The sequence below is a fragment of the Hakea prostrata genome, chromosome 2, assembly GCF_041222555.1.
Source record: "Hakea prostrata isolate BN-2017 chromosome 2, UWA_Hpros_2, whole genome shotgun sequence".
Lineage (NCBI taxonomy): Eukaryota > Viridiplantae > Streptophyta > Magnoliopsida > Proteales > Proteaceae > Hakea > Hakea prostrata.
Window position 1 is genome coordinate 24673670 of NC_142601.1, and position 12349 is coordinate 24686018.

Sequence of the window (12349 nt, forward strand, 5' to 3'; positions counted from 1 at the left end):
CAAAATATATAACCCTATTTTGTAACCGCCCTAATTGTGAGTTTCCAATATTGCCCTTGGGCATTTAATTTATTAATCAAATTAATAAATTCCAACAAAATCTTTTGTTCAATTCGCCAATAATCTTCTCTCCTCCCTCCATTCCCGCTTCTATCTACCCCTCCATATTCTTAATTTAGGATTTACTTTCAGCATTTATTTATTGTTCTCCCTTCCACTGGGTCCTTGATCAGAGATGCCTACATTCGTGCCTCTCTTTGATTAAGGTTTCCCTTTCCTTTTATTACTCTGTTATTTACTTTCAACAATTTACTTTCAGCATTTATTTATTGTTCTCCCTTCCCCTGGATCCTTTATCAGAGATGCCTACAGTCGTGCATCTCTTTGGTTAAGGTTTCCCTTTTCTTTTATTGCTTTAATTATTTCTTTTCTACAATTTTTTTTTCTAATATCTATTCCCCCGATCGGTGGATTGTAAGCTACGGCAAAGAGTCCACGGTCAAAATCATTATTATTATACTCCCCTTCCCTCGATCCAGAGCTGACACTCGGATCACTTCCCTTTTCCTTTTATTTTATTGTTCGCATTTTTTTTCCTGTCTTTTATTGATGCATTGATTGTGTTTGCTTTATTTTTCACTTCAATTCGATTGCATTAGATGTATGGATTAGGATCGTTTAGTTTAGTTAATTAGTTTAACGAAAATTGAATCATTCCACTCTCGCATTACTATTAAGAAGTTGAATTCTAAGTGGCATATCTCCCTGAGATTGACCCGTTAGTTACACGATACCGTGCGCTTGCGGTTACTTTTAAATTTCACAAACACCTACTCATGTTGAGAATGTTATGTTTGATCCCACATCCGTTCCAGGAAAAGAACCTACTCATGAAGAACATGTTGATCTTAATGATCCAGAGATTGTGATAGATGATTCTATGAATCATGAGGATATTGAGTAGGGGGAGCAACCCCCACAAGAAGAGGTTGTAGAATCTCAAGTGAGACGGTCCACGAGAGAGCATAGAGCAACACAAAAGTATCCTAGTTCTGAGTATATTATTATTACTAATGAGGGGGAGCCCGAAAGCTTTCAGGAAGTAGTGATCCATAGTGATAAAATTAATTGGATGAAAGCTATGCAAGAAGAGATGAGTTCCTTGCATAAGAACCATACTTATGAGTTGGTAAAACTTCCTAAAGGCAAAAAATCATTGAAGAACAAATGGGCGTACAAGATAAAGAGAGATGCAATTGGGAAGCTAGTGAAGCACAAGGCTCATTTGGTGGTGAAAGGGTTCGAACAGAAGAAGGGCATTGACTTTGATGAGATCTTCTCTCAAGTTATAAAATTGAAATCAATTCGAGTCATTTTGGGTTTAGCAGCTAGCATGGATCTTGAGCTTGAGCAGTTAGATGTGAAATCTGCATTTCTTCATGGTGACTTAAATGAAAAAATTTATATGATGCAACCAGAAGGGTTTGAAATCAAAGGGAAGGAACACTTGGTATGCAAGTTAAAGAAGAGTCTTTATGGACTAAAGCAAGCACCAAGGCAGTGGTACAAGAAGTTTGACTCACTTATGGTGGTTATTGGGTATAAGAGGACTCAAGCAAATCATTGTGTATACTTTAGAAAATTTACAGATGGTAAGTTCATTGTTCTTCTCCTTTATGTTGATGACATGTTGATCATTGGGCAAGATGCAGATATGGTTAAGAAGTTGAAAGAACAGTTGTTCAAGTCCTTTGATATGAAGGACTTAGGGCCAGCCAGACAAATATTGGGCATGCAGATTGTTCATGATAAGAAGGCTAGGAAGCTATGGTTAATTGTCACAAGAAAAATATGTTGAACGGGTGCTTAAAAGGTTCAACATGCAGGGTGCTAAGCCTGTAAGCACGCCTCTTGCCAGTCACTTTAAACTGAGTAAGCAGTCATGTTCATCTACTAGTCAAGAAAGAGAAGCAATGCCAAATATTCCTTACTCATCTGCAGTTGGTAGTCTTATGTAAGCCATGGTTTGCACTAGACCAAATATTGCACAGGCAATTATTTTGGTAAGCAGGTTTCTTGATAATCCAGGGAGAGATCATTGGGAAGTTGTGAAATGGATCTTCAGATATTTTAGGAGAAGTTCCAAACAGTGTTTATGTTTTTGGAGGTTCAGATCCAATATTGGAAGGGTATACTGATTCTGACATGGCGGGTGACTTTGATTGTAGAAAGTCAACTTCTGGGTATTTGTTTACGGGTATTTGTTTACTTTTGCAGAGGGAACTGTCTCTTGGTAGTCCAAACTACAAAAATGTGTAGCTTTGTTTACAACCGAGGTTGAATACATCATCGCTGCAAAAGTAGGGAAAGAAATGTTATGGTTGAAAAGATTTCTCTAAGAATTGGGTTTGAAGCAAGACACGTATGTGGTATACTGTGACAATTGAGCAAGAACTCTACATATCACTCTCGCACAAAGCACATTGATGTAAGATATCATTGGTTGCGTGATGTGGTGGAAGATGAGTTGTTGAGGATTGTGAAAATTTATACAGATAAAAATGCCTCTCGATATGTTAACAAAGATTGTTACTCGAGAGAAGTTTGAGGTGTGCAAGTAGCTTGCACACATGGATTCCAAGTAAGGAGTCAAGTTGTGGTTTCCTCCCTCATGGGCACGAAGGGGGAGATTTGTTGGGTCTGGCCCATTACCCATGTGGGGCCGATGTTTTTAAAAAGCAATCAAAAAGCAAATAGGGTTTTTTGAACAATAAAGCTGCGAGAGAGAGAGAGAGAGAGTAGAAACAAGAGGAAGAAGAAGAAGAGGTAGTTTCGGTTTTCTCCGGCGAATCTGACGGTGAAACGTTGCCGGAATGAGGTGAAATTTGAAGGGAATGGTTTTGACACCTAGCTCTTCACATCTAACAGTCAGAATATCATTCTACCACATTTCATGGGAAGCCTCTATGATGACTTCTCTCCATTCTCTCTGATTTCCATTTCTTTGACGATGTGGTTGTGACTTTGCATTCCTCTAGCAGTATCTAAAGATGGAGTATTGATTGTATGCCCATTATTATTACTATTTCGTGATAGTGGAAGTTTGGGTGGACTTCGATAACAGTCCCGTGGTTTTTTTCCTTGCGGGTTTTTTCACATTAAAAATCTTGTGCGCCTGTTGTGATTTGTTTGTTAAATACTTGATCCATTATTGTTGTGATTGTTGCTTTAATTTACACTAGCATATTGTTTGACCTCTCATCAAACCATAGGATTAGAATACTACAATGGCACATTCTCATGACTCACTGGGCATTCTCTGGGAGATGTTCTCCCTAGAGAGGAGCCAAACCCGTCGGGCCAAGCCCGAGTCCCATCACCGATCTCACAAAATGGTTATTCGGGTCACCTATCAAAATATGTGTTTTTTTCTGTAGCAATCCACCAAAATAATAAAATGCCAAGTATCACAAGAAATTGCTTTTATTTTCATCTTTCTACAACAAAAAAACAAAATTTGTTACAAGAAATTGCAGGAAAATGAATTACAAAGGACGTAGATCCCAAGATAGGCAATCTTCAAAGTTGAGTTGAAGAATTTAGGTCACACATAATGTGTTTATTCTCAAAAAAGATTTGAGAAAAAAAAATGTTTACTACTACTAACCTATATGCAATTTGACCGTAATTGCATTAAATATAAAGATGCTTGGTATTGGTAAGTCATTCATTTATGAGCAGGACTCAAAGCCAAGCACTCTTTAGCACCGCTAGACGCTTTTCATTTCTCAACAAAAACAACCACATCAAAGTAAGGAAACCAATAGAAGTATTTGATTCAATGGTGCAGCTTTCATTGATCAACAAATGTTGCTTCTGCTAGATCAATAGCACGAGCAAGAGCAGCAGCTTTGTTCTCACACTCTTTCTGTTCATCATCAGGCACACTATCTGCAACAATTCCAGCCCCAGCTTGAAGATGAGCCACCCACTCTTGTCGTCGATCCGAACGTGCGTACGAGTACACTGTGTCGTGGCGAGGCCCAGTTGGGAAAACTATTGTCCTCAGAGCAAGTGCAATGTCCATATCTCCAGTGAATGAGATCCCCCCAAAACCACCACTATATGGTCCTCTCCTAGTAACTTCTAGTTTATCTATCAACTCCATGGCTTTCACCTATTGTAGCACAATAATAAGAATGACATACAGAGACAAACTTGAATCCCATTCTTCATGAAACTATTTGAGCCTGAAATAAGCAAGTTTCTGAGTACCTTTGGAGCTCCACTAACAGTTCCAACAGGCAAAGCTGAACGTAAAACATCCCAACAGGTGAGACCATCAAGTAGTTCTCCTGTAACCTTCAAATATAGAATGGAATTTCATCAAATGAAACAGCATTACAATAACAAATGGATCTTCAATCTTCATGAATGTTGAGTTCAGTTGTATAAACTTACTGTGGAACTGATGTGCATTACATGAGAGTACCGCTCGACATTCATCAATTTTTCCACCTTCACAGAACCAGGTACAGAGACCTACAGAAACACAAATTTCATATGAAATTCAAACTAGTAGTCTCTCTGCCACTTCAGACCCTATAACTCAATTTGTTGCGAGTAGTTCTTTAATTTCAAACCCCAGCTCTCAACTGCTAGAACTGCATAAAGCTCAGCTTTTCAATTGGGCAACTGGGGCTGGGTGAAATTCAAATGGAAATGGAGATCACTTAAATGGCTAAACCTGCATAACCCTGATAATTAATTCCCTAACATCATTATGTCAGATATTTCAAACTCATGAAGCAGCAATTTCAAATGAAATAAGCAAACAAAAAGAAACCTTTCCGACATCGTTCCTTCCCAGATCAACCAGCATAACATGCTCTGCACATTGTTTTTGATCAGCCAGAAGCTGCTTTTCCAACGTCCTGTCCTCATCAGATGACCTCCCTCTTCTAGCTGTTCCAGCAAGTGGTCTGTTAATAATCTTCCCCTTCTTCACACGAGTAAGAATCTCTGGGCTTGAAGAAACAAGAATACATCCTCTTGCCTGGTTGAAACAAAATCAAATTAAAATCATTATGAATTACAAACATAAGCTAACTCAACCAACAAGGAAAGCACTTGAAGACATACTTGTAAATAAGTCATATATGGACTTGGATTAACTACTCTCAAAGCCCTGTATACTTCAAATGGGTCGGCATATGTCCGGCGCTCAAACCGTTGGCTCAACACAATCTGAAAAATATCTCCAGAAAGAATATGTTCTTTAGCTTCTAATACAGCTTTCTCGTATGCATCACTAGTCATGGTTGATCTCTTCAGTCGAGCACCAAATTGGCTAGTGCATAGTCTCACAGTTCCTGAAGATAGCTTTGGCCTACCAATTCACAATCCAAAGAAATTTAAGTACTGAAAGCGATCGAAAAACATCTGGACCAATTAGTATTCCACAGTTTATATATACAAGGATGAAGAAAATGCGAGAAAAAAATTGTTTACTTACAAATCTCTGTCTTGTACGTTTGATACCAGTTTTTCTAATCTATTCATTCCATCGACATATGCTTCCTCCACTGAAGTATACTTGTCAAGCCGCACCCAATGGATCACAAATGCTTTCTGAGGACAAAGAAAGGAGTCGAAAGCAGGTTAGGAAACTGAATCACTGTAAGAAGGCTCTTCGTAGAAGACCACCACGTAATAAGTCAAAAAATGGTTCAGTACCTTCTCCACATGATCAAACACAATCACATCATCATAAAGACCTAGATTAATATCTGCAAGCTTTCTATCATCCTCAGGTGCATTAGAGAATGGAAGCTTCTTCTTCTCAACATGTCTGACAGTATCATATGAAAAATATCCAACCCATCCACCTGATCATGATGAGATTTTGCTAAGTTCAAGTGTACAAAGATTACTGTGTTTTTCTCAATATACTAAAACCAAAAGAAAGCACAGAAAAATTGAGATATGTAATGTAGTATCAGGTAAGATTAATCTGTAACAATTTAACATGACCCAGGCGAGGAGAGAATCTCTTAACCCCCACGGATTTATTCATTTTCCTTACCACAAAATGCTTTTGGTAGCTCTTGGATGATCTGTGGTTTCCAGTTTTCCATTATTCTTCGAGGAACTTCCATTGGATCATCAATAGTCTCTTCAGTCTTAACCCCATTTTCATGATCCAAGATTGTAACTGAATTCCCCATGGCCACTATTTCTAACGTTGGACGAGCTCCAACCACAGAGTAACGTCCCTATAACAGTTAATAAGACTATTTTATTTTTCAAATTCAATGCAATTTCCCCTGAAAGGCAATCAAAACAGAGCCTCCCATTTTAATGGAAAGCTTACCTCAACGGGAACTCCATCGTTCTGTTCAACTGATTCGAATAGAAAGCTTGGATCGTTTCGATCATTCTCGCCAACCAAACACCGGTAAGCCAATAATGGATTCAGGCTATCGGAAAATATGCAGTGATAGAGAGGAATTAGATTGCCTTTCTTAGACGCTTCTGCAAACTTAGCGGCATCGTTGAAGGCTGGAAGAGTTGAAATTGGAAAATTTTCATCAAAGAAAGGAAATTTTAATAACCAAAAGCTTTCCCACAACCGAGAATTGGTCAAAAGAAAGAGATCAAAGATACCTGGTTCTGAAGGCAAAACAGAGCATCTCAAACTGCGGAAACGCGAGCGAGAGATTGCGGATCTTGTAGAGCGAGAGTTTGCGGAGCTTGTAGAGCGAGAGCTTCTGTTAGAGAAGAAAACAGAGTGCGAAGCGGGGCTTGTAGAGCTTCTATTAGAGAAGGAAACAGAAGGAGCTAAATGGTTAATTGATGATGGAACGCAATGAGACAAAAGGGTTGAGGTATCCATCTTCAGAGAATTCATTAGACAGAGCAAGAGCAAGATAGCAAAACTTCCTGCTCTGTTTTTTAATTCCTGCTCCGTTAGTGGAGTTGGTTCTCTTCTCTAACCGGAAGAGATGTTTATAAGCATTAAGACATTGAAGGATCATCGCCATCTTTTCCGTTGATAATTTCTATTTCTGGGTTACTTAGTGTCGGAACCCTTGTCGTCAAAAACTTCTCCAACTTCCAATTTCTGTTATTGTGAATCAATCCAAAGAGCTGAGTTACCCAGAGAGAACAGGAATGCTAATTCCTGTTACAAATCTCATAATAATGACTAAAAGCTGTTCATCTGGTAGGAAATGTTGGTTTTCGCATTTAGGAATCCGGTCATCACAACCGCCAAAGATTTCCGAACCAGTGGATAAACAGATTGACTTCAAACTGACAACTTGACACCAACTCTGCAAACTAAATTTAGAGTGATCAGTTGGAGTTTAAGTTCCTCTCGATGTTGACTGGGATGCTTACATCAACCGAATTTTAGTTGTTTTAGAAAAAATATTGTAGAATTCATGGACAAATAGGTTGGTTTTAAGTTGTTTTACTTTTTCTTACCCAAGAAAACTAATTTAACTTTTTTTTTTTTTTCCTAGGGTAAACATATTTTACTTTAGATTTTTGATATACTCTTCCGCTTTTGATATTTTTCGCTATACTCTATAGTTTGTCTTTGATTTGTATCATTTTATTACGCACTCTAATTATACTTTGAGATTTATTCCGAGATCATTCTTTGATTAGTTTTTTAATATATTTACACATTGGTTATTTGTTGCTCGTGATTGTGTTATTGTGCAATGTGGGTATATGATCGTCCTAAACTTGACCATGCTTGTGGATCACACATCCGAGTATCGTAGTTAGGGTACTGGCTAAGGGGATGTGACACAAAATGAGAATCAAGATTAAGGCACAAGAAGATGCAAAAAATCAAGTCAAGTTCAAAACTTAGGACACCTCTACATGTACTCATATGTAATTGAACTCAATTATACTTATTTCACATCACTAGACTAACCTAGGACATATTAGAAGAGTGTATGAGGCTTAAGGTTGACTAGAAGTACCAAAAACCCAATCAAATCCTTGAATGCACATTACAGTGCACTCTATGTTGCAGAAGGACGTCCATCTGAGCCAGACGGTCGTTCGTTTGGCTATAGCAAGCCAGACAGATGACCGTCTGACCAGAAAGACGTCTGTCTAGTTTGAAGTATGCCTTAAAGGCTACTTTTTAGCGGCGAATTCCCAAACAGAGCTCTAGCTGATTCACAAGAACGTCCGTCTAGACTAAAAATTGGGAGAAATTTTCTATCTGTTGAAAGGTTGAGCCAAGTAATTGAATGCCTCTTTATAAGCCCGATCACCCACATTTGAGAGCTTCTACCTTGCCTATTGAGTTATTACAACCCTACAATTCCCAAGCTCTGAATTTGCCTTCCAACTTTACTCAACTTTAAAGAACATTCCAACGTTGTCAAGCAAGCTCATTAGACTAAAGCTTGAAGTGATTGAAGGCCATTGGTACATCATTAATTATGCATTCATTCTTCACTTGAGGTGTGGTACCTTCCCAGGTGGGTCATGGTCCGGTTTATGGTTTCAACATATCCGGCTCTCCGGAGATATTGCACCTGGTGCGAGGTCATAATTCCTCTCATTCACTTATCTCCTTTAGTGAGGTCAGCAACAATGCTCTTGGTAGCAGCCATTTTTCTAGAGATATTACATACAAGAATGAGTTCAATAAATCTAGCATAAAACACAACTCATGCAACAAAAATCACACTAGCATAGTCAACCTATGGGATAAGCACTTAAACCAAAAGAGATGCTAAAAAACATTCAATCAAATTCTCATGCAAACCCACATAGACTTATACACTAACTTCATTCTGGCAAGAAACATGATTGATAGACCCATAAATAAAAAAAAATAGTTTTATTAAAATAAAACATGCAATCATGTTAAAGCTATGAAGTGGTCACAGAACACTTCTACCTCATTAGCCCCCACTAGGCCCCAATAGGCCCTCAATGCCCAAACATCACACGTATGCGGGCCATTGGTGTCCAGTAAGTTAGAAACACATTTTGAACTCGGATGGACCAATATCCAAAAAATCCATCTCCAGGACGGACTGCCGAATCCGATCCTTCCTTTATGCCAGGCGGCTACCTGCACGGAAATTCCGCGGATTGGCGAGGACCAGGCGGATGACCGGCCAGACGGAAATCGCGGCATTCGGGACTGACGGATGACCCCTCCTGGCTGGAAATTCCGTCCGTCGACAAAAAAACGGGCGATTTTTCAATTTTTTCTTGAGCGGAAAAAAAGCGGTAAAACACGTTTTTTCACTCAAAAATCATCCAAAAAACACATGAAAAAATCCAACAATAAATTTTAAACAAAAATTTTCATCATGGATTATCAATTCATGCAAATCTCCATTAGGAAATCCACAAGGATCCCTCCCGTTCCGGATCCGAATCAAAATTAAAGGTTTCCAAAACCCTATCAATTCTCCCATGGGTTTCTCTGTAAACCCTTGATCCTCCCATTGGATCCATACAATAATTAAACAATGGGGAGGAACAATAAACGTGGGAACCAATGGCTCGATGCCAATGTTGGTAATACATCAAAAGTAATTCAATTCAATTAATTGATGGGGAAAAATTCCTTACCCAATTTCTTCCTTACTTGAAGTATTCACCTGAAGTCTAGATCCACTTTCTGCCTCCACCACCAAAGGTTTACCGGTGAGATTCCACAATCACGAGGAAAGGGAATAATATCCCAACCCAAATGCCGTGGATTAATGGAATGAAGATCGAATACTAGGAAAGAAGAATTTCTCGCCTGCGATTCTAAGAGAGAAGGGAGAGAGATGGACGCCCCGTTTCTCGGAGATTCGCTCGTCGCTAATGAATCACTCGAGTTACTTACTCACTAATGCGGGGTTACCAAAATATATAACCCTATTTTGTAACCGCCCTAATTGTGAGTTTCAATATTGCCCTTGGGCATTTAATTTATTAATCAAATTAATAAATTCCAACAAAATCTTTTGTTCAATTCGCCAATAATCTTCTCTCCTCCCTCCATTCCCGCTTCTATCTACCCCTCCATATTCTTAATTTAGGATTTACTTTCAGCATTTATTTATTGTTCCCCTTCCACGGTCCTTGATCAGAGATGCCACATTCGTGCCTCTCTTTGATTAAGGTTTCCCTTCCCTTTTATTACTCGTTATTTACTTTCAACAATTTACTTTCAGCATTTATTTATTGTTCTCCCTTCCCCTGGATCCTTTATCGGGAGATGCCTCTCGTGCATCTCTTTGGTTAAGGTTTCCCTTTTCTTTTATTGCTTTAATTATTTCTTTTCTACAATTTTTTTTCTAATATCTATTCCCCGATCGGTGGATTGTAAGCTACGGCAAAGAGTCCACGGTCAAAATCATTATTATTATACTCCCCTTCCCTCGATCCAGTAGCCGACACTGATCACTTCCTTTTCCTTTTATTTTATTGTTCGCATTTTTTTCCGTCTTTTATTGATGCATTGATTGTGTTTGCTTTATTTTTCACTTCAATTCGATTGCATTAGATGTATGGATTAGGATCGTTTAGTTTAGTTAATTAGTTTAACGAAAATTGAATCATTCCACTCTCGCATTACTATTAAGAAGTTGAATTCTAAGTGGCATATCTCCCTGAGATTGACCCGTTAGTTACACGATACCGTGCGCTTGCGGTTACTTTTAAATTTCACAAACACCTACTCATGTTGAGAATGTTATGTTTGATCCCACATCCGTTCCGGGAAAAGAACCTACTCATGAAGAACATGTTGATCTTAATGATCCAGAGATTGTGATAGATGATTCTATGAATCATGAGGATATTGAGTAGGGGGAGCAACCCCCACAAGAAGAGGTTGTAGAATCTCAAGTGAGACGGTCCACGAGAGAGCATAGAGCAACACAAAAGTATCCTAGTTCTGAGTATATTATTATTACTAATGAGGGGGAGCCCGAAAGCTTTCAGGAAGTAGTGATCCATAGTGATAAAATTAATTGGATGAAAGCTATGCAAGAAGAGATGAGTTCCTTGCATAAGAACCATACTTATGAGTTGGTAAAACTTCCTAAAGGCAAAAAATCATTGAAGAACAAATGGGCGTACAAGATAAAGAGAGATGCAATTGGGAAGCTAGTGAAGCACAAGGCTCATTTGGTGGTGAAAGGGTTGAGGCGAGAAGAAGGGCATTGACTTTGATGAGATCTTCTCTCAAGTTATAAAATTGAAATCAATTCGAGTCATTTTGGGTTTAGCAGCTAGCATGGATCTTGAGCTTGAGCAGTTAGATGTGAAATCTGCATTTCTTCATGGTGACTTAAATGAAAAAATTTATATGATGCAACCAGAAGGGTTTGAAATCAAAGGGAAGGAACACTTGGTATGCAAGTTAAAGAAGAGTCTTTATGGACTAAAGCAAGCACCAAGGCAGTGGTACAAGAAGTTTGACTCACTTATGGTGGTTATTGGGTATAAGAGGACTCAAGCAAATCATTGTGTATACTTTAGAAAATTTACAGATGGTAAGTTCATTGTTCTTCTCCTTTATGTTGATGACATGTTGATCATTGGGCAAGATGCAGATATGGTTAAGAAGTTGAAAGAACAGTTGTTCAAGTCCTTTGATATGAAGGACTTAGGGCCAGCCAGACAAATATTGGGCATGCAGATTGTTCATGATAAGAAGGCTAGGAAGCTATGGTTAATTGTCACAAGAAAAATATGTTGAACGGGTGCTTAAAAGGTTCAACATGCGAGGTGCCCCCGCTAAGCTCACTTTAAAATCGAGTAAGTCGATCATGTTCATCTACTAGTCAAGAAAGAGAAGCAATGCCAAATATTCCTTACTCATCTCAGTTGGTAGTCTTATGTAAGCCATGGTTTGCACTAGACCAAATATTGCACGAGCAATTATTTTGGTAAGGCGGTTTCTTGATAATCCAGGGAGAGATCATTGGGAAGTTGTGAAATGGATCTTCAGATATTTTAGGAGAAGTTCCAAACAGTGTTTATGTTTTTGGAGGTTCAGATCCAATATTGGAAGGGTATACTGATTCTGACATGGCGGGTGACTTTGATTGTAGAAAGTCAACTACTGGGTATTTGTTTACGGGTATTTGTTTACTTTTGCAGAGGGAACTGTCTCTTGGTAGTCCAAACTACAAAAATGTGTAGCTTTGTTTACAACCGAGGTTGAATACATCATCGCTGCAAAAGTAGGGAAAGAAATGTTATGGTTGAAAAGATTTCTCTAAGAATTGGGTTTGAAGCAAGACACGTATGTGGTATACTGTGACAATTGAGCAAGAACTCTACATATCACTCTCGCACA

At 38.6% G+C, this 12349-nt stretch overlaps 1 protein-coding gene across 1 annotated transcript; it reads right to left on the minus strand.

Moving 5' to 3' along the window:
* Positions 1-3853: 3853 nt before the first annotated feature.
* LOC149024132 (anthranilate synthase alpha subunit 1, chloroplastic-like) lies at positions 3854-6895 on the minus strand. Its single transcript, XM_089143419.1, has 10 exons — positions 6667-6895; positions 6374-6561; positions 6086-6275; positions 5737-5888; positions 5516-5631; positions 5143-5389; positions 4847-5056; positions 4462-4542; positions 4276-4362; positions 3854-4177 (listed from the first exon to the last, which is right to left on the minus strand). Exons 1-10 carry the CDS (start codon positions 6893-6895, stop codon positions 3854-3856), a joined length of 1824 nt encoding a protein of 607 aa, XP_088999545.1.
* Positions 6896-12349: the final 5454 nt, after the last annotated feature.

Excerpts from the sequence above, each read along its gene's own strand:
- LOC149024132 (XM_089143419.1), bottom strand. The coding sequence starts at position 6,895 with ATGGATACCTCAACCCTTTTGTCTCATTGCGTTCCATCATCAATTAAC. Across the intron at positions 6,562-6,666 it reads TGTTTTGCCTTCAGAACCAG|CCTTCAACGATGCCGCTAAG; the intron begins GTATCTTTGATC and ends CAACTCTTCCAG. Across the intron at positions 5,889-6,085 it reads GCTACCAAAAGCATTTTGTG|GTGGATGGGTTGGATATTTT; the intron begins GTAAGGAAAATG and ends CATCATGATCAG.